The following is a 26,804-nucleotide window of genomic DNA, read 5'->3' as shown; positions in this document are numbered from 1 at the left end:
CCTTATTTTTCCTTGATACTTTTCTATGATTTTTGTTTGTTTTTAGAATCACCAAAATTCTAAATTGTGTAACTATTCCAGAGTTATAGTCTAATAGATTTCTGAGGTTATCTAAATTGTGGCTGAGATGTTGGTACGAAAGAACAGTACTTTATAGATAAATTTATGGATAGATGAATTCAGCAGGAAAAGTTAGTGAGTAGAGCCCATAAATGGTGCTACCCACTCCTTCCCTCCCCACAAAAAAAGTAAAGGTTTCAATGATATAAAACAAAATAAATGACAAAATGTTTTATTTAGACCATCTAAATGAAAGCATCAGACTAACTGCTGATCTACTCAGCCCTAGAGAATTCATTTAAGATGACTAAGATCCCAGGGGGTAATTACGATTCATCCGGAAGCTACCGGATCATGAGTGGCGCCATGCCTGGACCCGTAGAGGAAGATGTTTCTTCGAACGAGTTAACCCAACAGGGTCTGTGACAAGGAGTAGCAGACCATGTGGGACAATTAAGTCTAACAGTTACCTGGGCCACCTGATACAGTCCTCGGTTTTAGTAGGATTGCAACCCGGCGAGAATTGGGGAAGAATCTGTTTCTCTCACAAACAGTATTTATAAAAACAAATAAGTCACGAACAAAGTCCTGATATTCCAACTCTGTATCTGAGTCTTGATTGTATTCCTGACCGACTCTACAATTCTCCCCCTCCCCACCCCCCACGGTGGCAGGCGGAACACGAACTCCTCGGCCCCACGAACTGAGTGACCAGAATGTGCTTCCCCGGGGTGGGGGGGTGGATAGATTCACTTTCCCAACCTTGCTTTGAAGTGGGAGGAAAATATTCTCTAGGACCCGAGCCACCGGTCACAACTGAGATGAATCTGCTGAGCTCGTCCGTTTCGTGGCGACTAAAACACGTGTCTTTCCCTTTCTTTTCCTCCTAGGTATGGCCTCACATGTGCAAGTCTTCTCCCCTCACACCCTTCAATCAAGTGCCTTCTGTAGTGTGAAGAAACTGAAAGTGGAGCCGAGTTCCGCCTGGGACATGACTGGGTACGGCTCCCACAGCAAAGTGTACAGCCAGAGCAAGAACATCCCGCCTTCTCAGCCAGCCACCACAACCGTCAGCACCTCCTTGCCGATCCCAAACCCAAGCCTACCTTACGAGCAGACCATCATCTTCCCAGGAAGCACCGGGCACATAGTCGTAACATCAGCAAGTAGCACTTCTGTCACCGGGCAAGTCCTCGGCGGACCACACAACCTGATGCGTCGCAGCACTGTGAGCCTTCTCGATACCTACCAAAAATGTGGACTCAAGCGTAAGAGTGAGGAGATTGAGAACACGAGCAGCGTGCAGATCATCGAAGAGCATCCACCCATGATTCAGAATAATGCCAGTGGGGCCACTGTAGCCACTGCCACCACATCGACTGCCACCTCCAAGAACAGTGGCTCCAACAGCGAGGGTGATTACCAGCTGGTCCAGCATGAGGTGCTGTGTTCCATGACCAACACTTACGAAGTTTTAGAATTCCTGGGCCGAGGGACGTTTGGGCAAGTGGTCAAGTGCTGGAAACGGGGCACCAATGAGATCGTGGCCATCAAAATCCTGAAGAACCACCCGTCGTATGCCCGGCAGGGTCAGATCGAGGTGAGCATCCTGGCCCGCTTGAGCACAGAGAGCGCCGACGACTACAACTTTGTCCGCGCTTACGAGTGTTTCCAGCACAAGAACCACACGTGCTTGGTCTTTGAGATGTTGGAGCAGAACCTCTATGACTTTCTGAAGCAGAACAAGTTCAGCCCCTTGCCCCTCAAGTACATCCGCCCAGTCCTCCAGCAGGTAGCCACAGCCCTGATGAAGCTGAAAAGCCTCGGTCTCATCCATGCCGACCTCAAACCGGAAAACATCATGCTGGTAGATCCGTCTAGGCAGCCGTACAGAGTGAAGGTCATCGACTTCGGTTCGGCCAGTCACGTGTCCAAGGCTGTGTGTTCCACCTACCTGCAGTCCAGATACTACAGGTAAGGCCACTCACACAGAGACGAAATGGCGAGGGCCCGGCGGCGCTCACGGAGCGTGGGCGGTGGCGGCCACTGTGGGAGAAGCCAAATTACGTGCCCACTGTTGTTGCCCTCAAGTGATCTTAGTTTAGTCAGAAAACGAGGACACATGCACGTGGAAATGATGGTCAGAGGCCATGCGAGACCGGAGCCAAGTAGGCTTCTCGGCATAGACCTTCGGAGTCAGAAGGGAATCCCTGGAGGCTGGGGTGAAGGGCACCGCCGGGCAGTTATGTCCTCGTGGGTGAGAAGGATCCAGGCCTGGACGGGGCGGGCACTACTGGAGTCACTGCTGCAGGAAGGCTCCAGACTTGCACGGGAGATGAGGAGGACCCCCGCCCGCGCAGCGGGGCACCTGGGTGGTGGCAGATGTGATTGAAAGGATAAACTGGGGTGTTGGGGTCTGAAATACCAGACCAAGGGGCCACAGCTGCATCCTTAAACATGGAGCAAGCACTGAGGCGGGCGAACAGGGTGGCAGGACGAAGGTGAGGCGGGGAGAATGACTTTTCTGTCCCCGGGGAGGAGGCAGGGCAGGAGGGTGAGGTGTGGCCCAGGGGCCAGTCAGCTCATGCCGGGTGGGAGCTCCAGGTTTGGAGCCCTGGATGGGGAGTGTGGCGTTTGCATTCCTTCTGTCAGTCAGCAAGGATCGACTGCCCTTCCAGCGCGTGCCAGGCACATTGCTGGGCCCCGGGGTACAGCACAACACCCCGGCCAGACCCTCTGGAGTCTCTGGCATACTTGTTCCCAGCCCTGGCCCGTGTGTTGCAGTCACCTGCGGGGGTGGGGGGGGTGAGGGGTGGAGTTGAAAAATAAGCCGGGTGGGGTCCTAATCCCCACGAGCTGAATCAGCCTCTCTGGGTGTGGGGTCGTGCATGTTATCTTAACAGCTTTTCTGGGGATCCCAGCACAGCAGCTAGGGTTGGAAACAGCAGCTCTGGTGGGTCCCTGGATGAGAGAGCCGGGGTTGAACCGGATAGCCCCTCTCGCTGAGCTGTGTGGCGTGGGCTTGTTGCCTTGTTTCTCCGTGCCTTCACTTCCTCGCCCACCAGCTGGGGAAGTCCGGTCACCGGCCTCGGGCTTGCTGGGACGATGCGCCCTGGTGACGCTCACTGTCACCACGCCCGAGTGCCTCGCTTACTGTCCAGCTCGTGGTCGGCGTGTGAGGAGTGGGAAGGAACGGGAAGCAGGAGAGTCCGTTCTGGGGAGACCGTGATGGGCGGTGTTTGAGGTGACGGTGAGCAGGCCCGCGAGGGTGGAAGTTGGCGAGGAGCGAAGCTGAGCTGCCGTGAGAAGCCAGGGCCGACCCACATTTAAGAGGTTGCCGTGTAGGCCATAAAACCGAAGTCCCAAGACTCGTGTGTGCCTGAGCCCTTCTGCCCTGATGCTCGAGGCCACAGAGAAGGGCTGCGAAATGTGCCAGAGGCGCGTGGGCCCCTCGCACTGGTCACCCATCCCTGAGGCTGCCCTCTCCCTGCCCGTTTACCGCCCTCAGCCTGCAGGCCTCCTCAGATAACCTCAAACCTCCTTCCCTGGGAGGTCTGAGCCTACAGGTCGTGTCCCCGCCCCTTCGTCATCCAGTGGGGCCTCACCGGCCTCTGGGCCCCACCCCTGCTGTGTCTCGGGGCCCTGGCCCGCCCTCCCCTTTAGGAGGCTGGGCCACAGCCGCTCTTCAGGCTCTGCCCCAGTCCTTCCCCAGCGTTCCTTTCCCACAACATCCAGATGCACCGACACACCATCTCCCCGGCCCAAGAGGAGCCTCTGCTGACCTCCGCTCCTGGCCTCCCTGCCTCCCTGCCAGCTCCGGGAGGGACGGTTCTACTGCTCACGTGCTTGCAGTCTGCTGTCTGTCCGTCTGCTCTGGAGCCACGTGGAGAGGGAAACCATGAGCCGCGCCGTGGCCAAGGGGGAGGCAGGGCATGAGCTTGGAGGCTGCGGGATAGGGCCCTGCGTGAACCACCAGGGAAGGGTTGAAGGACAAGGACGTGCGGCGGTGAGACAGCTGACGCATGTTCTCTTTAGAAACTGCCCTTCTTCCAGGGGTAGCTCTGGGCGGCGTGATCGCCCTGTCACCTTCGCAGGTCTGGTTGAGGAATAGCTGGTGTTCGGGCTTTTATTACTCAGTTACCCTAAATTGCCATTCAGCGAACAGGTACCAGTGTTATTTGCCTTTACTAGAAAGTGAACATGGCGACTTACAAAAGGACCTTTAAAAACTGTTCAAAAGGCAATTCAGGAGTGCCCGGGTGGCTCAGTCGGTTGAGCATCCAACTCTTGATTTCGGCTCAGGTCATGATCCCAGGGTTGTGGGACTGATTGTTGTTGTTGTTGTTGTTGTTTTTCTTTTTCTTTCTTTTTTTCTTTTTAAAAAGGCAATGCATACAAGTTGTCAGAGTACAACTTGATGGATCCAGTAACTTTGACTTTGGGATTCTTTATGTCCTCACATCTTACCATCTTGTGCCTGTCCCTTTCCCACCAGATGGTCTCTGCAGTTTACTTTGCTTTTGTGTCTGCACCTGGGGCCTGGGACCCAGCTCAGGGCATCTGGTGGGCGTGGAAGGCTTCTTTGCAGACAGTCCCAAGGCTCTCTTTAGCTCCCCCCTCCCCAACTTCCACCTCTGGCCCCTGCACCCCCGTTACTCTTGGAAGGTCCTCCACCTGGGTGTGATGTGACTCCTTTTCTTTGGCCCTTAGGTGACTGTTAACCAAAATTCTGAGCAGGCTGACCTCTTCCTCCTCAGGGTCACTTTGGCCAAAAAGCTTGCTTCGGGTCCTTATAGTGACTTTCTGCGCCCAGCTCTGGATTCAAGGGCACAGCCAACATGAAAGCCAGCCCAGTTTGAGCCCTATGTTCTGTTCCTTCCCCAGGCCTCATCTGAATCCCAGAGTAGTTGGCAACCATAGAGAGCAATCCAGGTGTTTGAGGATAGTCTTCAGCTCTATCTGTGTTAGTCCTAGCTCTGAGGGACAGCCAACTCCAGGCCACATTTATCTAGTTGATTTTCCCAATTGCATTGCCTCTTATGGGGACTGGGGATGGAAAGAAAATCTGCAATTGTCCATTGTTAATCTGAGAAGGAAGACATTTACAGCCACAGCTTGAGAGAATGTGTCTGTTTGAGCTGCCTGGGATAAGGAAGTCAGCACACTGCATCTGTCCTTCTGTGGATCCCTTGGTTCCCTCAGCATCCCCCTATATCTATGCTGGGTACATTATCCCCTGGGGATCTCTCCCTTTCTTTTTTTTTTTTTTTTTTTTTTTAACGTTTATTTATTACTGAGAGACACGAGAGAGACAGAGCATGAGCATGAGCATGGGAGGGGCAGAGAGAGGGGGAGACACAGAATCCGAAGCAGGCTCCAGACTCTTAGCTGTTAGTACAGAGTCCAACGTGGGGCTCAAACCCACAAACAGTGAGATCATGACCTGAGCCGAAGTCAGACACTTAACCGACTGAGCCACCCAGGCGCCCCTCTCCCTTTCAAAGAGGAGGACACTTGCATGCCCTTCCTTATTTTACTTTAATTTTTTTAATGTTTATTTTTGAGAGAGAGACAGAGTGTGAGTGGGGGAGGGGAAGAGAGAGAGAGGGACACACAGTTTTCGAAGCAGGCTTAGGCTCTGAGCTGTCAGCACAGAGCCTGACACAGGGCTCGAACTCACGAACCATGAGATCTGACCTGAGCCGAAGTCGGGCGCTTAAGCCTGTCCCTCCTTATTTTAAATGGGACAGTATTAAATATCATCTTATTCCCTTGCCCGACGTGTGATGTGGAAACAGTATGACATAGACGTTCCTGTCCTCGGCCCAAGGTACCTGGAAAAGTAGGTGGTGTTACGGGGAGGGAACTCTGGCATTTGGGTGGCCGAGGTTGGGGGCATATTACTGCAGCGGCAAGCTCAACTGTGAGTTTTTCAGGAAACAGAGGCTCCTTTTTTTAGTTTTTTATATCTGATGCATGAGTATCCCCTTCCTACTTGACCTTCCAACTTGAAGGTCTGTTACATAGTTAACTGCCAAATCCCGTTGCTTCTCAAACTGTATTGTGCATAAGAATCACCAGGAGAGCTTGTTAAGAACACATTTCTACCAAGGTCCTGCCCCATACCCACCAAATCAGAATTCCAGAGGAGCGCCTCCAGAGAGAGTCTCCACCCCCCCCACCTCACCCCCCCCCCCACACACGCACACATACTTCACTGTACACAGTTGGGGGTGAGCTTGTGCAGGTGGCCTCAGGTCCACTCCAAGAAATACTGCTAGGGAGAAAGATTTCCTTAATGGTCTCGCTTTTCACATGCTCACACCCTAAGAAATGGAGTCGTAGGTAACTTACTTTTGTTACCTCACCTTGGAAGTCTCTGCCATTTCCTTATTTGATCTACATCCATACCAGTTTTTGTGGGGCTTGTTTGCTTTTTTGTTGTTGTTGTTTTCTGGTGGAGGGAAAGCCAATGGTAAATCGACATGGGGGTATTTCCACTATAGGCGTGATCAGCAAACTAAAAACAGGACCAAATATTAAGCTCTACTCTCAGGAAAAACAAAGGGAAAGACATGCCATTCAGGCAAAGGATAGTCAGTGATTAAGATGTGTGGATTTCTTTTTGTTTCTGGCAATTCAGAACACTCCGTCTAGACTTAATTTGGAACACTTAAGACCGTTACTAAAACCTCAAAAAAACAATGGGCATAAAAATCCCGGACATAAAAAATGGCCAGATAATCTCCTTCTTTAGAATAATCTAACCTTTTTTTTGTCTGATTCTTTTGGTTGCAGAGTCTGTCTTCAGATTGGTTACATGGTTGTTTTAGGTGGGGTGAAGGTCTATTTTAATTCAGTTCCATTCATCTGCCATTCACTAGGTACCTACTGTGCGTCCTGTGGTAGACCTACTAAAGGGAACGAGGTAAGGAGAGATCACTCATCTGGAGGAGTTTATGGTGTCTCTGAGGTGATCACAGGACACAAACGAATCACCCGGAGTGTAATTCCGATGTTTTGCTATTGCCAGTGTTTGATCACTCTGCAGATACTCATTGAGCCTGGAGGGAGCAAATCATGAGCAAACCAGTTAAAGAAATTCAAAGTCAGTGAAAGAATTTGCAAGATGGGCTAACAGGGAAGATTTATAGAGCAAGAGCTGTATCAGAGGAATGTTGAGGTGGGTCTTACAGGAAATGAGAGATGGGGGTAGGGGAGCCTGAGAGGCACCAGGATTGGCATAAATGAGGGAAGATGGTCACATCTGGAAGGAGCTGAAGGCTTGAGTCGGAAAGTAAGGGTTAGGGGAATCAGGTCTGATCGTGGACATTAACATAGGCATATGGGGCTGGGATTTAACAACAGAGTAATTGAACGAAGTTAAGGATGTTAATGAAGTTATTCAACGGGAATGGCAGAGAAAAACAGTGGGGGAAACGCAGAGGTTAGGAGACAGTACTAGTTGTTTAGGAATAAGCCCTGGATTATGATGCCTCCCCCATCCCCCCCCCCCCAGTATAAATGTGAACACTTTTAGTGCATTTAACTTTCCAGGTACTGTGACTGCATAATTGGCCTAGAGGGGATAGTTTTCTATCCGTTTGTTTTGCTTTCTTTTGTTTATTGACTTTGCTTTCTCTAAGGCACAATTCCGAAGCTCTCGTCTCTTTGGAACCTGGTTTCAAATCCCACCCCTGCTATTGAGTGATAGGCTCTGGAAGGGTCAGGAGGCTTCCACCCCTCTCCTGGCCCTGTGTGTCCCCAGCTCACTGTGTTCTACTGAGTCACTGATAGAACGTCAACGGGGCCATCCACACTCTTGCATCTGGACCCCATTATGACCAGGGCCTGTGTTTGGCCGTATGGTGGGTCAGAGTCGGTGGTTTTGTCTGTGGCCCTGGGACTGTTTCCTCTCCTGTGGATTGAGTTTGGCCTTCTTACCCCAAACTGGGAGCCCTCCATGATCGCCTCTCTATCAGGAGGGGACACGGCACATTCTAAAACGCCATACTCTGAGTCACTTCAGAAGAGGGGCATAGCTTCATAAAGCCATAAATGTAAGTAGTTTCAAAAATTACGTAACTTGTACAGATGATAAAGTATAAAAGATGCCTGACTAGAAGTTAGGTTTGATTGAAGAGTGTAGAAACCAATCACATTGTAGGCATTGGCTTTTTAAATGAGTCTTTTGTTACTAGCAGATAACAACAGGACAAGGCCCCAGTTTGAGGGTATTAAGTGAAATACTCAACCCATTGACAATCCCATCCACCCAGGGAGACGGCCATAAATACGTGAAAGCTTTTAGGGCTGCAGCTTGTCTGAGAAGTAACCAGTTAGTTGTCCAGCCGGTAGGTTATCTTCAATTTCCCTTTACTCATCTCTGGGACCTTGAACCATACGGTGAAATAATTTGAAATTAAAATTTTCTTACTGGAAAGCTCAAGTGGGAAGCTTCGTGTGTGCTCGACTACATCGGCCCAAGTGCCCTTCCCTTCTACGCGCACCCACGTATGCAAGTGTTCGTGCACACCAGCTGTGTGCCACAGCGTAAACCCGTGCATGGTGTTTGCAGACAAAGGTGTCCTTGTGGCACCTTGGTGGCAGAAGCTGACACGTGGCTGCAGCAGAGATGCCAACGGGCACAGGTGTCCCCCACACCACCTCAGGGAAGGACACACACAGACACATGCAGCGGACAGGCACGTACATGCAAAGACACACACACACACCTTCAAAGACTGTGAAATAACCTGCACCTTCACGGACCACACGGGCAAAGCCAGGCAACCCTAGAGATTGAGCAGCGTTAATGCCCCGGAAACTTGGCCCAGCTTCCTGCCTTGCTGCAGGGATACCAACTACGTGTCCCGAAACCTGAGGACAGTGGGCCAGACCGCTTTGGGGCTGGGCCCGAACCACTTTGGGCCTCGAGGCATAAGCCTGTTGTTTCCAAAGTGTAATCTAAGGATCCTCCTGCCCCAGAACCACCCAAGTACTTCTCAAAAATGGAGATTCCTGAGGCGCCTGCGTGGCTCAGTTGGTTAAGCATCCAGCTTCGGCTCAGGTCATGATCTCACGGTAGGTGAGTTTGAGCCCCGTTGTCAGGCTGTCTGCTCTCAGCACAGAGCCCGCTTTGGATCCTGTGTCCCCCTGTCTCTCTGCCCCTCCCCTGCTCACATTCTCTCTCTCTCTCTCTTTCCCTCTGTCTCTCTCTCTCTCTCTCTCTCAGAAATAAGTAAGACATTTGAAAAAATTAAAAAATAACAAAAATAAGATGGAGATTCCTGAGTTGCAAAGCAAATCTAATGAACAGGCTCTCTGGGGGTGGGGCCAGGTGACATACATTTAAACAAGCTCTATAGCTAATTCTGCTGTTAAAACATTAATGAGGTATGACTGGCATACAGAAAGCTGTGCATATTTAACGTGTGCAACGTAATGGGTTTGGAGATAAGTATGCACCGTGAAACCGTCACCACAGTCTGCCGTAAACAGATCCGTCACGTCCAGAAGTTGCCTTCCACCTGCTCTTCATCACCATCACCATCCCCACCACCATCATCATTTTATCCTCTGAGGACTGTTCCTCTGGGTGGCGGGAGTTCCAAAATCTCTCACCCCTTGCCTACCCCCCAGCGGTCATACCGTGTGCCCGGTTGAGATGGGAGAACAGGGCTGCCGGTGACGGCCTGGCATCGAGCTGTTGATCCTTCACCTGTGATCAAACCCCTTTGCTTGTGATCAAACCCCTTATGTCCCAGTGGTGGTGACAGTGAAGATCCAAAAGTAGTTGGTGAGGTAGGAGACGTGTGTGTTGGTGAACTGGCAGGTGGGTGGTTAGGAGGTGGGTTGGTCGGGTGAGGTGAGAAAGCAGATGAGCGGCAGAGGAGATGATGCGGGTTACTCTCTTCATGCTTTACAATAGACGTAGCATTTGCCGCGCTGTAGCTGCTGGGCTCTCCCTCGAGTCACAGCGGGTTTGGAGCTATAATCCTCATTTATGCATCGAACAAGTAATTTTTTGAATTCCGAAGATGTGCCAGACACTGTGCTTTGTGCTGAGGTTTCAAGAAATGAGTAGGAGTGCCCTCAACTATGCGGCTCTGCCCCCAAATCTGTAACGGAATGAGCTGTCCTTGGGGAGCCAGTGGTTGGGTGTGCTAGGTTCCACTGCCCTTATCCCCCGGCACAGACATCTCTTATTAAACCGAGGAGGCAGAGTGTGCAAGACAAGCCCGGAGTCGCCTCTCTCCCTCAGCCCTGTTGGCTGCTGACCAGTCTTAAAGCCAGCTGGAGGATCCGGGCTCTTGGTCTTGGGTATCGGGCCCTGGGTAATGGGCCCTCGTTCCCAGGCAGAGATGTAGATGCTGGCATTGTGGGAATGAAGGTCTCAGGTTGGGTGTTCCCCAAGCAGAGCCTGAGGCAGGACTTGGGTGCCTAGAGTCCTTCTGGGAGACATAGGGAATGGGGAAGTGACAGGGAAATTAGGGAGCTGCCCCATTCTCCCTCCAAGGGGGCCACTGAAGGCCTTTGGGATCAGGCCCTGGAAGGGCCAGAGGCTGGGACTCTGCACCCACCCCCCTAGGTTGAGGGTCCTGTGCCTTTGTGTGGGGGCCACGCTGGTGTGAGGACCCTGTGCGCTGGGGCAGACTGAGAGGAGGCTGCAGCAGAAAAGAAAGGGGACGACGTGTCACCGGCTGAAATCAGAGGGACCACACCCATGCCCCGAAAGGCCCCAGGGTGTGTGCTACAGCACCACGCCCAGACCTCCTTCTGGGTCCTCCCCGCCAATCCAATCACATGTGAGGTGTGTTTAGATGGAAAGACTAAAAGGGAAATGCCCATTTAGGCAAATGTAAGGACCGTATAGGCTAAGAATTCAGAGTGGAACTCCAAACTTTGTTTGGTGTTTTAGAAGTTGGAGATAGGACTTAAGAGCTGACATTAACAAATCCCGCCTCCACCCCACCTTCCTTTTGTAGCTGACTAGGTGTCTGCTGGAGGTGGGAGATGGGCTGGGCTCTGAGAGAGAATACCTGGGCAGGGGCAGGTGCCTGAGGGCACAGTGGCGGGAGGTGGAGGGAACTGCTCCTCTTCCCGTGTCATCCAAGCACACTCAGGACGTGTGCAGGCACCGTTCCCTATGGCTCCTTTGTTGAATGAGTCAATGGCTAAGCGGCCATGTGAATGAATGAATGAATGAATGGCATTGGTGGCCCCATATGTTTTAGCCCAGCTCACACTGCCACACGGCAGACACCCTCACACACCCGGTTGCTTGTGTTCTGTCACTGGTCACCCGAACCCTGGGCCCGTGACGTCCGGCATCTCTGAACCCGATCGTATGGGTCTGCAGTGGCAGCCTTTGGGGGAACATACACATTTCACCAGAAACAGTCATTCGCATCTTGCCTTTCCACCTGTGAGATTTCAATTTAAAACCTGAAGACAGCTGACTCGGCTTTTAACAGATTAGTTCCCTGAAATCAGCCAACATCTGTCATGTCCCATTATACCTTTGCAGAAAATTAGAAGCGACTCCCCTAGCACGGAGAAGGGGTCGAGCACAGCACGATCTGACTAGAGAACCTTGAAGGTGTGAAGACGGTGCCGTCCTCTGGGCCTCTAACCTCTTACCTGCTTCCCTAGGGGACCTTACTCACATGCTAGACATGACTCCCTCAACTCTGTCTTCATACGTGTGAGCTGAGCGAACAGAGATTTCCTGCAGAGAACGCGGCTGCTCGAGCGTTGCTGCACATGAGCTCGGCGCATGGTGAGCTCTGCGTAAATGTGAGCTGCGGGCATTTTTACCACCGTTCTTCTCCTCATCGCCATGTGTGGCAGCGGACTTGGCTTTGAATTCCAGACCTGCTCCCGTATAGCTGTGTGATTTTAGGCAAGTTCCCACTCCTCTCTGAGGCTCATTGTTCTTTCCTCTTACGGGGGAAAAATCACAGCCGTTGCCGAAGCTTTTATAAGGACTAAACGAACAAGCTGCGTGTGTCTGACTCACCTGTGTGCGCCTAGCCCGGCCCGAGGCGCCTGTCATAACCATCATGCTTTTCCCTTGGGCTCCCTTCACGGTTAGGCGCCTCTGGTCTAGCCTGTACTCAGTCTGGCCTGTGTGTGTCATTATTAGCTATCAACATCCCCAGTATTCCCAAGCTTCTTGGGATCGTGCATGATTTCTTCATCATTTCTATCAACGTGGAGGCCCGCTACTGTGCTTTACCTTCGACAGGTGCTAAACGAAGGAGGGCCCGCGTGCAGGGAGTGTGTTTGGTGGGTCTCCTCCAGCGTCAGGGAGGGACGGTGTCCAGCTCAACAGTGAAGGGGTCAGCATCGGAGGACAGGAGCGACATCCCCCCTCTGAGGCGGGAGGGAGAGGTGACGGAACTGTGTTGGTGTGGATAGAAAGACAGGGCGCTGTTCCTCACTTGAGGGCATGGGCTGTCGCCACCCTGCTGCCACTGGTGAGCCGGAGGAAGGCTGTGAAGTACTACGCTCTTTGGGCCGGGCACAGGGGCCTCGGAGAGTGGAGAACGGCACCCTGGAAGCCTCGTGAAGGTGTATTGCGTTTGACACCTGCCGGGACTTCCCACGTCCACTCGCCATCTCTGCCGACATCAGAAGGTCAAGGAGCGAAGACTGGAGTGACGTAAGAGACTGTTCAGAAACCGTCCGATGGCATGTGAGTGTGTGTTGGTGTGATTGTGTGTCGGGGGTGGGTATTGGATGTGTCGGTGTGTTGGATATTTGAGTATGTATTTTGTGTGTGTGTTGTGTGTGTGAGTGTATATTGTGGGTGTGTTGAGTGGGTTTAGCGTGTGTGTATGTGTGTTGGGTGTTGGTGTGAGTGTGTTGGTGTGTATGAGTGTGTGTTGGTGGGTGTGGACGTTGGGTGTCTTGGATATGTGAGTATGTGTCGTGTGTGTGCCGAATGTGGGTTTCGTGTGTGCGTGTTGGAGGTGTGAGTATTGGCGTGAGTGGGTGTTGGTGCGGGTGTGTTGGGTGTGCACGCTCATGGGCAGCAGGTAGACTGGTCCATAGAATATCCCATATTTGGAGCCCCCTCTGGTCCTGCTGCTTGTGACAGGGGATGTGTGCTCTTTGGTCACAACCTGATTTATGTAAACGTTGACCACAGAATAAAATTTTTTGGCCAGCACACGAGAGACAAACTGTTGGTGTCGCTTCTTCATCATCCACTGCCCTCCAGTGAAGGAGTTCTAGTTCTCTTCTTTCTGTAAATGAGAACTTATAGTGGCAAATAAAAATGCACTGAGTGTGACCCTCCCCCCCCCCCCCCCGAATATAAATAGACCTGGCACTGAGATCAGATTTTGTCACTTGGGGAAGTGAGCAGCAGGGCCGGGCGGACTCAGGGAGATGGGAGTGCTCCGGGTCCTGATTGTGGCAGTGGCACCACAGATCTGTACGTGGACCAGAACTCATGGCACTTAGGTCAAAAACTTAAATAAAAAATTCTGAAATAAAAATTTTAGATCTCTTCACCCATAAAGACCTCTAAGGAAAATGTTGGTAACATTAAACCCTTAAACCTTACCTTGCCTGGTTTTTCTTCCTGGTTGTGTTGTGTTGTGTTGTGTTGTATTGTGTTGTGTTCTGGCAAAAGAGATAGATTTGTCCATCCTGCAACAGGATGGCCAGCAGGGTAACAGACATTTCTGGAAATGGCCGGACAGGGCAACCTGTAGAAACAACTCTGGGCAATAAACAGCTGCTGATGACAGCAGCATTTCTATCATGCTGTTTCTTTATTTTATGTGCTGCTTTGTGGGACAAGTCATGGACTTGTCCTCTAAAACTTAGGGACAGTGGCTGCCGGAAACAGAAGTGACACATTGTTCCCTCTAAAGTGTCAAAGTCCAGAAAGAAGAGTAAGTCTGTGGAATTTGGTCATGCAGCTTTATTATGCCTATGGGGTCCTGCCCTTGGCTTTCCCGTTATTGTGGCCATGGCCAGCACACCCATGTGTGAAACAGCCCAGTTTTTCCCCAAACCAGCTTTTCCCTGTGGCAGGCCCCCCATCTGAGGGGGTTTTCATGCTGGTTTTGCAGGGCAGGTCTTCTTTCCTCCGCAGAGAGAGGGTGCCTGCGTGCCATCTTGGACGCGGTGTGTCAGCTCGTCTACGTCTAAGTGACAGACCTTGAAGAGGGGCCCCTGTCCCCGGCAGTGATCTCAGGCATGACGAGACCAGTTCTGGCAGCAGGGCCTGGGTCATGCACCCCAATAACTGGGCCATGGCCCAAGGCCACATGCTGGGCGCAGAGCCACATTCCTTCTTTTCCCTCTGCGCTGACAGGAGCTTTCTGCTTGCTCCTGTGGAAGAAACAAGAGAGCCACCAGCATGTAAATGTAATTTCACTGTGCCCTCTGCAGCTCAGAGCAGCCAGTTTGAGACACAGGTCCTCTGCTATGACTGTCCTGGCGGTGAGAGGTCCACTGGTTTGCAGATTTGAGCTCATGGCCACACTACCCCTGTTTGCTTCTCCCCGTCGTGCTGTCAGGCTGCTCTCTCTGCATTAGTTCCAAGGAGGTATCCTTCCTTGCTCTTAATCATTCCCTTTTCTTCCTCAGAAGACATTCCCCAAATCTCCTTCCTTGATTCTATGCCCTTCCTCTATTCCCGGTTACAGCTCCCATATTCTGGGTCCTAACCTGGAATTCAAAGTCCTGTTCCAAGGGCCCCAGCCTTCCCCTCACCCCGTGTGGCCTCCGTGCCTGCCAGGAGACGGTGCTGCTGCCTTTGCTTCCGGTAACTCCCCTGCCCTGCGTCCCACCCAGACCCCCGAACCCAGCCCTGTTCCACTTCCCTTCCGAAACTCAAGAGCCAAATCTGCCGTGACCAGAAGTGATCTCTCCCTCCTCAAAACATTTAGATCTAGTGCAATCGTCTTGTTAGTCATTCATCCATTTGATCTCCAAGGAAACTGTGAGCTTCCTGGGGCCAGGGTCTGGCTCGTAAACCCTGTGGGAGAACCAGGGCTGATGTTACAAATGATTTTACAATGAGCTGAAATGACTAGCTAACACCAGCTCAATCTAGGGAGGTGCCGTGGGGACAGAGACCTGGGTCCCAGCATCCCACCAACCATGTGATGCAGGATGAGTCTCTTAGCCATTTCCTTAGCTTCTGGATCCCGTGATGTTCCATAAAGGCCTTGGGGACCATGAAAGTCTCTGCAAGTTAGCGGCACTGTGTTGAAGCTTTCCACAGCTCTTCTGAGTCTTGCGTGTATAGATTATTCTCTCTTTTTTTTAATGTTTATTTATGTTAGAGAGAGAGACAGTGTGAGTGGGGGAGGGGGCAAAGAGAGGGAGACACAGAATCTGAAGCAGACTCCAGGCTGTGACCTGTCAGCACAGAGCCCAGCTCAGGGCTCGAACCCACGAACTTTGAGATCACGATGCGAGCTGAAGTCGGACGCTTAACCGACTGAGCCACCCCGACGCCCCTGTAGGTTATTAATTGTAACATTCCTCGTTCTTCCTTTTTCTTCTCTTCCCTCTACCTGTGTTCCCAGGGCTCTCCCAAGCTAACCCAGGTGGACATACCAGCAGTGACGGGAAGTCTCCACAAGTCACACACTTAGACACGGGGACACAGTTAAGTGAGAACTGAGCTTTCAGAATGTTGCCAGTTAATTGCTGTCCTGTCCTGTGTTAGGGCTGCCCCTGAAAGAAATGTATTCACGTCTGACTCTCGATTTGGTGCCATGCAGATCCAAACGAGGCTTCTGACGGAAGATGTAAGACCGAAGATGATTTTCTCAGAACTGTGCCATTTACAGTTTTTTTCCCCCAACTTTTCATGTTTATGTTCTGTGTCGTGCTTTGTATGGAAAGGCCCGTATTTTCATCTCAGTGCATTACTTTATAAGCTGTACTCAGCAGAACAGTCCCTACTGTGTGTGAGACACTGCGGGGTACCCTTGGCCCTGGAGGGGGTGCCGTGGCTTCTTTGGAAAGAACATCTCTTATGGGCACACACGTTTGGATGAAAGCCTCAGGATTGGAAGGCACCAGAGAAATTAGCAGAAGGGCCGAGTGGGCCCCACTCTCTGTGAGGGGGAAGCACCCGTTTGTATTTGCCCAGGCCTTTGGTTGTGATGGTGATGATGGCTGTTCATCTCTCCTGAGTGTTCCAGGAACGTGGCTTCATGTGATTGTTATCATAACTCTGAAGGGAGCTGGGGCAGCAGCAGCTTCCCTGTCTGGCCGTGTGGTCCGGGCCTTGCCCGGGGTCACCCACATGTGGGTAGCCAACCCACGAGTGCAGCCTGTATGTCCACTCTCTCTAGATGCCCCCTGCACCGCTGCAGAAGGCCTCCAGGCTTGCCCCCGAGGGCTGGAGAGGGCTAGCGGCTGCGGGTAGGCTCAGGAATGCGTGTGATGTGAGCAGCGTCCTGTCCGTCCTCCTGCCCTCCCCGCCTCACGCAGACAGGCGTCCTGTCCTCTGGAGAGTGCCGCGGAGCCACAGTGCCTTTTCCTGTCACGTCAGGAGCCCCGAGCGAGGCTTGGTTTGGTGCGACAGCTGGATTTGCACGCTGCTTGGTTTTTACAAGCCACGGCCCCTGTCCCGGTGGTAGTGAAACGGTGCCCTTGGCGTGCCGGACAGGCCTGTCTGGGCAGTGTCCGCACCCACTCTGAAGTGGACACGTCCAGCCCAGAGACCGGACGGCGTGGGCGCGTGGCCACAGCGCACGTGCGTGTCTGCCAGGGCAGGCCACGCGTCCGCACGTCACCCCACGGTGGACTCGGGCTCAAGTCAGCCTTGGCCCCAAGAGCGTGCCCCTAAACGTGAGGACAGGAAGGATGCGGATAACTGCGACGCCCGAGTGCCGGCTCTGCGGGCTTCTGCCCAGGGAGGAACCACCTGGGGCACAGGGCAGTGGGGCCACAACCCCCCACCCCGCGCCCGGCCCCCCTGGCTGACGGCAGGGTGTGCCGAGCCCCTTGCCCACCTGCTCTTTCGTAAAGCTCCCCGCACTCAGTCTAACTGCCTGCTGCGGAAGGAAGGCACGTGCGGTCATGTCCTCCGGGTACCAGAGAGGAAGCAGGAGGGACTCTGTACATATTCATGTTATCCCTCTTCCCATCTAGCGAGCAAGACTCACCACACTTAAATACTTTCAATTTTGCCTGCACAGCATGAGAATTGCTGGGTTTGTTTTGCCACAGAAATTGAACATTTCTAAGGAAACATGACAACACTGCCTTTCCTAGCAGGTAGGAGAGGGCTCTTCTGCAGGAGATATGCTCCCCGCCGCCCTTGGGAAATGAGATAGTGCCCGGTGCCAGCGAGGGAGGCGGAGGGTCCCAGCTCTTCAGTGTCTCCTGATCAGGGCGCTCGCTGCCTGAGCTAACCCGCATTAATAGAGCTGGGCGCCCCCGTCGGTGAGGCAGGCCGTTGGCCGGGATGCAGGCGGGCCGTGGTGCTAAGTGCTCTGCACAGTTATTGTTTTTCTTCTTTATTCAAACCGCCCTTCAAGGACTTCTGTTTTGTTTCCCTATTCATCTTTCTTTGGCCGCCGTGTTTTCCATGCATCTCTCCCTTGTCTGTTGTAAATTCTCGTTGCATTTAAAATCTGTATTTTATGCTTCCTTGCATTTGAGGGAACATTTGGACTTCCATTTGTTTTATAATTTGTCCTGGGGGTTAGTCTTGGGCAGCCGGCTAGATTGTAAATGTCTTGGGTGTCCGTTCTGGTGATTAACATATTCTCCATACTTGATCGGGGGAGTTGAGGATTAGAGATTTCACAAGGTCTGTTAAAGGAAAGCTGTTATATAAATCCCCTAAGCCTTTCATGATCTGCAAAGGTCAGCATTAATGAAAATCATTTCAGGAAATTTTTTTTTTTAATAATTTAGGTATGTTTAAAAGAGCTTTTGCGAGAACCTTCATACGTTGCTGGTAGGAATGCAAAATAGCGTAGCTACTGTGGAAAACAACTTGGCCCTTCCGCAAAAAGTAGAATTTCTGTATGAGCCCTGCAGTTCCACTTCTGGGTATATACCTGAAGGAATTGAAAACAGGGACTCAAACCAATACTTGTCCAGAGGTGTTCATGGCAGCATTATTCAGTAGCCAGAAGGTGGAAACAGCCCAAATGTCTATCGGTGGACAAATGTATAAGCAAAATTGTGGTCCATCTGGACAACGGAGTATCATTCAGCCGCGAAAAGGAACAGAGTGCGGTTGACCCTTTGAACAATGTGCGGTTAGGGGCGCTGACCACCCTGCGCGGTCAAAAATCCACACATGACGTTCACCGCCGCAAAAACTTCGCTACTAAAAGCCTACTGTTGACTTAAACCTCACCAATAACATAAAGTCAATGTGTATTTTGTACGTCATATGTGTTATTTACTATATTCTCATAATAAGGTAAGCTAGAGAAAAGAAAATGTTCTTAAGCAGATCGTAACGAAGAGAAAATGCTTTTATAGTACTATATGTTATCGAAAAAAAACCCGCACATAAGTAGAGCCATGCAGGTTTCACCTGTGTTGTCTGAGGCTCAGCTATACCGATAGATGCTACATGAGGGCAAACCTTCAAAACAGGCCGCAGAAGCCAGACACAACAATAAAATGTTTTATTCCCTTCATATGAAATGTCCAGAATAGATGAATTTATACAGACAGGATGCAGATTGGTGGCTGATGTCAGGGGCTGGGGGACACAGGAGGGGAGGCTCTGCTGGTGGGGAAGCTGTCTTCCTTCTGAGTGATGGGAACGTTCCAGAACTAGATAGAGGGGCTGGTTACAGTGTTGTGAGGCCACTAGGTGCCACGGAATGGTGTGCTTTAACGTGGCTCATTTTATGTTCCGTGGATTTCACTTCCATAAATTAATATTGAAAAAGAAGAAAGAACTTTTGCAGGCTGAGATGTTGGGATGAGATGGGATTTTACTGTGAACTGAGATTTAGGCCTTTTTGGGTTTGTACAGGGGACCCAGAATTGTTAAAAATGCCAGCTAGAATATGAGTAGCTTTGAGAGCTGTATCTGTGTAGTTGCTCCAGGAATGGATTTAAAAATCCTTGCAAAAGCAGAATTTTGAGGATGATGTATACTTTTCTGGTGCTAGGTTGAAACAGTGGAGTAAATTAGGGGTTTTCTTTTTTTTTCACTGACTTGGGAAGAAAACGAACGTCTTTATCCTAGCTGTCTGCGAGGCCCCTGGGCACCCTGGTGCGTAAAAGTGGAGGTTGATGTTGCCCTGATGAGCGTGGTATTACCTGAAGGCCAGGCACCGTCTGCACAGTGAGCCAGGGGTTCCCAGAGTCTCTTTGGTGTGTGTGTGTGTGTGTGTGTGTGTGTGTGTGTGTGTGTGTGTGTCCGCGCACGCGCGTGTGCCTTTCTCTCTCTCTTATAAGGAGGACCCATCCTGTCTGGGGAGAAAAAAGACCTGTATTTATGATATGTCAGTGTTGCTAAAGTACACAGTAGAACTGATTTCAGAGCTGGCGACCCTGAAACAAAGCTCCACTTGTGCCGCTTCCTGACTCCGTGTTCGTGCACAGGTTCCTCAACCGTCCCGTGTCTCAGCTTTCTGGTCCCCGCACTGGGGATGCGCATACCGGCCTGTCGCCGTGAGGCTGCATTGAAGTGCACGGCCTGGGAAAGCGCATGGGAACCATAGCCAGCCTCCCCCACAAAGGGGAAGTGGTGGTGAAAGTGTGTCACCTGTGGAGTGATGACCCCAGGGAGGCCAGGGGCTCCCTTCAGTCTCGCGTTTGAACCCCCTCATCCTTTCACCGCTCCTTACGTGCGTGCCCCTCGGTGTCATGCGCTTTCTTTGCACTACCGTGTGGAAGAAGCACAGAGTGCCTGGGTTTTCTTTGGATTTTCCTCACGTGTCTTCCTCGCCCCTGGATTCCATGTGGGTAGTGGTACTTTATTCTCCCAGACCTTTAGAGGAGAAAGAAACCTGCATATTACCACACGTGTATTTACACATTGTCTTCATCCCCCGCTGCTATTAAGAAAACCAAAGTTCAACAAATGTGACATTATCACTGGCTTTCCGGGGACCCTCTCCTTGCCGTGGTATCTGTTATTCCGCAGGACACTGTCCCCTTCTGGCCACTTCTCCCAAGTCTGAACCAGTCATATGTCCATCCTTCTCCAAATCTGGCTTGGTTATTCCTTCTCTCTCCCCTTCAGCCAGGAAGCACTTAGTGGGCCCCCACTCTAAGCGGGGTGGGGTGCACCACGATGAAGAGAAGGAGGCCCTTCCCTCAAGGAGAACCCAGGAAGGACACTGAGAAATCACTATGATCACAGCAAAGCTGTGTTGAGGGTGATAAGATTTCATCATTAAACTCTGTTTCTGTAGCCATTTTATTCCCCAGTCATGCTTCCCCATAATTTTGGGTAATTTGTCCAAAATATCTTTTGCAGGGTGTATTTTGTGACTATTTGTAAATCTCCCTTCCCTCAGTTTTTCTCTTGAGTCTGTGTTCTTTCTCTTCCTGGAAATTTGTACTGGTTATATCAAACTGCCCTATAAATTGTTCTTTAGAACAGCTCCAATTTATTCTGGTTCTTCACTTTCCTCTGGCCTCTTGGAAAACTTTTTCATGTCCTCAAGCTCAAATGTATCCATTTCCGTATCACAGATACAGAAGTTTTTCTCCCTCGTAGCACAGATGTCAGGTAATTGGGTTGGCATTATCAGCCCCACCGCATGGCCAGGTGGCCCCAGGAGGCGATGTGGAGAATCCCCCAAGGCCACCCAGCCAGCCGGTGATAAAAGGTGGCCCCGGACCTCTTAATGGTCGTGCAGTTATATTTAGGCCTTTCCCTCCGTTTCGGAGCCGCCCACTGCGATGGTCACTTTGATGGCCAAGACTGCCGTTCCCCGGGATCCGGGCTACGCGCAGCCTCCTCCTTAATGACTGAACACATGTGGCTGCTGGCAGTGGGAGACAGTATGAATATTAATAAACTATATTTCACTTTTATTGCTTTTTTATTAGGTTTTCATGGAGATGGTGTTTGTGAGTGAAGTCCAAGTGCTGAGCCATAGACAGGCGTTTTGTTTCCTTGACAAAATGGCGAAGCTTCAGCCAGAGGCAGGGGTGTGCTTAGGAGCAGCTCGTTAGGAGAAATGCCGGTCAGCATGGCAGGCCACACAAAATGGGATGAGCCTGGGAATTTTTATATTGTAACTGTCATCTGTGGCAGATAAATACCATCGCGGGGCTTTGCAGGGAACTTCTCTTGTGGCTGTGGCAGCACCCCACCCCATAAGCGATTCCGTCACCTTCGCCTGGGGTTGCCGTGAGAGTATTGCCCTCCTCCCGCACTGGACCTCACGGCCCTCCCCCTCCCCTTCCTCTGCTCATCTGACATCTTTCCACCAAACCAAAGCCGGCACGACCTCCCCCATCTCTCGCGTCTCACGGCCTGTCTCTGTTTTTGTGTGACCGTGGATGCCCCTGGGCCTACAGGAATAATTGGGCCAGCAGGTAACGGTGGACTTGTCAGCATCACTGGCAGCTGGCCCTTTGAGACCCAGGCAGATGAGAACGGAGTTGCCATGTGGCTCCGGAGACAGGAGGTGGGGCAAGAATGATCCTTCAGCAAGTACCTTTGGTCCTGCTCTAGGGGAAGACGCTCGCTGGAGCTCTGAGCTGAGCGTGGCTGGGATGTGTCACTTTCAGGCCACATCCTGATCTTTGTGGTGAAGATGGGGCTGTTCCTCATCGGGCCAGGGGACGGAACCTCGGCCACAAACCTTGTGTCCTGTGGAGCGTGCGAGCGCACGTGTCTCTGGGATCGTGGAGCGTGCCTGTGGGAGAGCTGTAGGGGACAGGCCTAACTGAACGTACTCGTTCCACCAGTCGGGGAGATCAGGTGCATTTCTGCTAACTTGAAATTAAATAGTCTACTTCAGCCAGGTCAAAAGATCTGAGAGACCCAAAGTGCCGAGTAGCGGAGAATACTGAGGTTTAACCATTCTTGATTTCTTATTGAATTGGGGGGGGGGAGGGTATGTTCCTGCTTTTTCAATTCCCGATGTTGTCTCAGTTAGAATTAATTACTCCATAGACAGACTGCCCTCTTTATGCACGTAGAACTTGCCTGTTTTTACAATTGGATTATCACTCCTTTCACGTATTCGATTTGCAGCACGTTTATTGAGTGCCTACTGAATATTATATTTTAATACTCTGATGAATGCAGGTATTTTTAGAAATGGTTATATAAGTCACAATATTGGAGACTAAAGAATATCCTATATGTGTAAGTTTTCCAAGTGACTGCAACTTAATCCATTTCCACGCCACACTTACAATGTTTCCATTTTTCTGGACAGAAATCGAACAAGAAGACACCACTGCACCCACTGCCCTCTGATACAGAGGAGAGGACAAAGGGGGAACGGCACTGACATTTAATGAGCACCTGCTAAAGGCCAAGGGCCTACCTTTAACCCTCATGAGCTTTCTCATCCCCATTTAGTAGATGAGAAAATTGAATCTCAAGAAACCCATTGCCGAGTGACAAGGCTAGTAAGTAGCTGCTGGGATCTGAACCAGATGTGTCTGCTTCTCAGATACCCGCTCCTTCTACCGAGGGGTGTTCCCTCTCCAACGGAGCCTTTTCTTAATCCCTCCGGGTTATCATTATGAGTGTCATGAAATGTGCTCGTCTATGGAGATGCACTTATGCATTCTATTTAGATGTTTAATTCTCTTTGCTCCAAAGTTAAAAGGCTCTTGTTATCTCTGTTCATTGAATTCTTAAAATAATAACTAGAGCTGCCTTTTATTAAGTGCCTATCGTGTGCCAGGGACTTTATATGTATACATCATCTCTATCGTGCACGACTCTTGCAGCTAAATACTTGGCCTGTTTTATCAATGGGGAGACAGTCTCACAGAGGTTAAGGACACTGCCCGCAGTCACATAACCACTAAGTGATAGAGCCGGGTCTTTCTGCCTCGAGAGCTGTCATGTTTTCTCAGAGTGGTTGGTCTCTGGTCATCTCGGGGTTCAGCTGTCGGCTCGCTACTGTCAGTGTGCCAGCCCCTCCCCCCCCCCAATGTGACGAGTGCAGAGTCAAGTCCCCAGACTTGTTAGAGGTAATGAAAAAATAGTACGCAAGAGCCAGAGGGCCTGGATTCCAGCTTCAGGCTGGACGTGCGACCTTGAGTAAATCATGAACTCCTGGAATTTTGGAAGTATAAATCCCTTGTCCCTGCTTCCCTGCCTGGGCATTGATCACACGTGTAGGAGAATTTCTGTATGCTCCATCCACATAATGTGTGTAGGCTGGATTGTGTTTAGTACACGTCCACACAACTTTGTTCTGATGCGTACAGATGCTATTTTGATTAATACATTGAAAAATATTATGTGGATGCCGTAGCTCTTTTGGCATTGTGTATTTTTGGTTGGAAATTAATAATAAAAGTACAGTTACTATCATGTGGCTTTGATTACTCTTTTAGAGGTAAGTTCCACTAAATGTCCACGGCCGTGGTCCCCGCCACAGGGACAGCACCTGCCCCGCACACCCTAATAGAATTGCTGTGCACGTCTAGGATGTGGAAATCCATGCAGGGGGCGCCGTGCAGAGTGGTGCTTGCATGAAGCAGGCTCCTGGAGAAGGCCTCTCTGTGGCCAGCGAGCGTGAGCTTCGTGTGTGGACTTTGGGACGTCTGTTTGTGGTGCTCAGAGGCCTTGTGGAGTTTACTTCCAGGTTCTGGATTATGTTCCTATAGTTGTTGATGCCAAATAAATGAGTTCCAACTGTTACTAGATTTGTATATCTCTACTAAAAAGAAAATACTGTTTCAGATACTTGGTAATTAGAAATTATACCACCTTGGTCCTCTCTCTGAGCACTGGCTTATTGAAACTTAAAACACACACACACACACACACACACACACTCACACTCTCAGCTGTCTGTATGTAGCTATGCATGTTGGTGCATTAAAAGCCTTTCTTTCATCTTTCATACTTTATTTTTTTTTTTTAATTTTTTTTTTCAACGTTTATTTATTTTTGGGACAGAGAGAGACAGAGCATGAACGGGGGAGGGGCAGAGAGAGAGGGAGACACAGAATCGGAAACAGGCTCCAGGCTCCGAGCCATCAGCCCAGAGCCCGACGCGGGGCTCGAACTCACGGACCGCGAGATCATGACCTGGCTGAAGTCGGACGCTTAACCGACTGCGCCACCCAGGCGCCCCTCATAAACTTTATTTTTGTGCTCTGTCTCTCTCTGTCCCAAAAATAAATAAACGTTGAAAAAAAAAAAATTTTAATAAAAAAAAAAAAAAAAGGGGCGCCTGGGTGGCGCAGTCGGTTAAGCGTCCGACTTCAGCCAGGTCACGATCTCGCGCTCCGTGAGTTCGAGCCCCGCGTCGGGCTCTGGGCTGATGGCTCAGAGCCTGGAGCCTGTTTCCGATTCTGTGTCTCCCTCTCTCTCTGCCCCTCCCCCGTTCATGCTCTGTCTCTCTCTGTCCCAAAAATAAATAAACGTTGAAAAAAAAAATTTTTTTTAAAAAAACTTTATTTTTGAATATGGGAATTTTTTTTTTCAATTTCCCTTTTTGTACAATCTGGTCATGATAGACTCAACACCTTCCCTGAAAAGAGAAATAAGTGTATCTCATAGTAGGTTTCTATTCCAAAGAGTATCTGGATTCATTTCATAAGACATGGTTCTCAATTCGTTATTTGTTTTTAATATACAATCTGATACTTACAGAGTATGATCACAGGTACTATTTTGTTTAATCATCAGAACAGCTCTGTCTCATCCCCACTTCTCCCTGTGGAAGCTCAGAACCTGCCGTGCCGAGAACATGGAGCCAGGAAGGAGTGAAGCCGGCCTGTCCCCGGCCGCAGCCAGCTCTCCTGACACTGGGCTTTCTCACGCATAGATCCTGTTCCATACAGTAATGCCAGGTCAGAGTTTAAATGGTTCCAAACAACATGGTCGTGGTAGGAGGAAAAAAAAAAAAAATCTCGAAAACTCAAAAGAGCAAGCCTGAATGACATCGTATATCTACTATTGTTGTCTTATTGTATAAAAAGAGAACATAAATCCGTTGGCACTCCCTCCGCAGACATGAATGCTGAAGTTTATTAATTATAATGGTAAAGGGCTCATCTGAGTGCTAAATTACCAGCCACTGTCATGTTATTGGATGCTCCATTTTATCAGCAACAGTGCCAGATGTTTGCACAATAGACACTATCGAGCTACAGGGACGTGCAAACCGGGCTGTGCAGCCAACCACATACGTAGCCGTTACCGGACTGGGATAACGAGGAGGGGAGCTCTCCTTTTGTCTAAGGAGAACCCTTCCCACAGAATTGCAGCACTGTGGCCCCAAAAACGATCTTGGCAATGACCTAATCCCACCTCCTTCGGTGCGGATCTTGTTGAACACCCTTAATGTTGAACACATGCTAGGTTCAGGCCCTCGGCCAGGTGCTGAGGAGGAACGGCGTGAAGGCCTGTGAAGCCGACCGGCCAGGTTCAGACACCTGGTTGGTTAGGGGGCCTGCTGTGTGCCCCTCCCCTGTCCAGTGAGCAGGACCAGATCCAGGACCTTGGCCCAGCTCCCCTGACTCCGCGTCTAGTGCTCATGGCAGATGGCATAGGCAGATGTTCTCTCGCAAGTGGACCGTGGGCTGATGCGGTCCCTTTTCCTTTACGCCAGCCAACGGGTGTTCTGTGGTGCTCTGGAGGCACTCTGGGCACAGCTCTTTCCCAAGTACTTGCCCTGCCATCCCTATAAACTCTGTCACCTCTGCTGTTCCCTGTTCCTTGGGTACCTGGCATTGGGCCCCCGTGTGTCATCTCTGTCCCTGTCCTTGTCAGGGGAGCTCTGTGTGAGCTAAAAATCTCTAGACCCCAAGTAGTCCTAACTCTGGCAACATTCAAACCATAACTTTGGAGTTCTGAGCCACATGATTAAATGTGAGGTCAAATATTACTCTCGGGCCAGCAGGAAGCTGGTGACAGGCAGGGGTGGGCAGGTCTGTGCGGGGGGGGGGGGGGGTAGGAATTTCCATCGGGGCTTGTTAGACAAGAAACATTTCGGAGCAGCTCCCCTGGAGCAGATAGAGTCCGAGACGCCTTCAGCAGTTTACTTGATGCATATAAATGATGGTGCCTGAAAATAATTCTGGGCTGTTTCACAGGAAATATTTGTTTTCTTTCCAAATTGGATAACAAGCTGATTCTTTCTCATAAGAGAGTACATAACACAAATAACTTCAATATGGTGCGCTTGCACCGGCTAAACCTTAATCCTGAGAACTATAGGGTTCTCCTTTGTACATGAGCTTCCTGATCGAATTGATTGATTTCGCGATTGAATTAGGCGGTCCCATTAACACCAACAAAACGCCACCACTTTGGTCTGATTGCACGTGTCTGGCTTGGTGAGTTTCCGCCCATAACAGAGCGGGGCCTCCCTGACAGCCCTTGGAGAGGAGACGATGGGGTTCATAGCACTCAGCGCCACCTCCAAGCTGTATCCAGATGAATCTTTACCTATTGCTGTGGGTGGCCAACTGGCAATTAGGAATGTTTTCACGAGAATTTCTCTTCGTGTGCCTTGGGTATTAGGGTTTGACTTGCAGTGATACCATAAGATACGAGCTCTTAATTAAACTGAAAATAAAATTGTGATATATTTTACTATACATAAGCTCCCGAAAGTACT

The 26,804-nt window shown here is 50.5% G+C and overlaps 1 protein-coding gene across 2 annotated transcripts in view; it reads left to right on the top strand.

The window, feature by feature from the left end:
* Nucleotides 1–26,804, top strand: part of HIPK2 (homeodomain interacting protein kinase 2) — a 179,051-nt gene that overhangs the window by 58,750 nt on the left and 93,497 nt on the right. For both annotated transcript variants that reach the window (XM_030308554.1, XM_030308553.1), the window contains exon 2: nt 951–2,034. In XM_030308554.1, coding sequence (XP_030164414.1) covers nt 951–2,034 — 1,084 coding nt within the window. The remainder of the gene's footprint in view (nt 1–950; nt 2,035–26,804) is intronic.

Source organism: Lynx canadensis, chromosome A2 (genome assembly GCF_007474595.2).
Source record: "Lynx canadensis isolate LIC74 chromosome A2, mLynCan4.pri.v2, whole genome shotgun sequence".
In the NCBI taxonomy this organism is placed as follows: domain Eukaryota; kingdom Metazoa; phylum Chordata; class Mammalia; order Carnivora; family Felidae; genus Lynx; species Lynx canadensis.
This window is presented reverse-complemented; position numbering and strand designations above follow the sequence as displayed.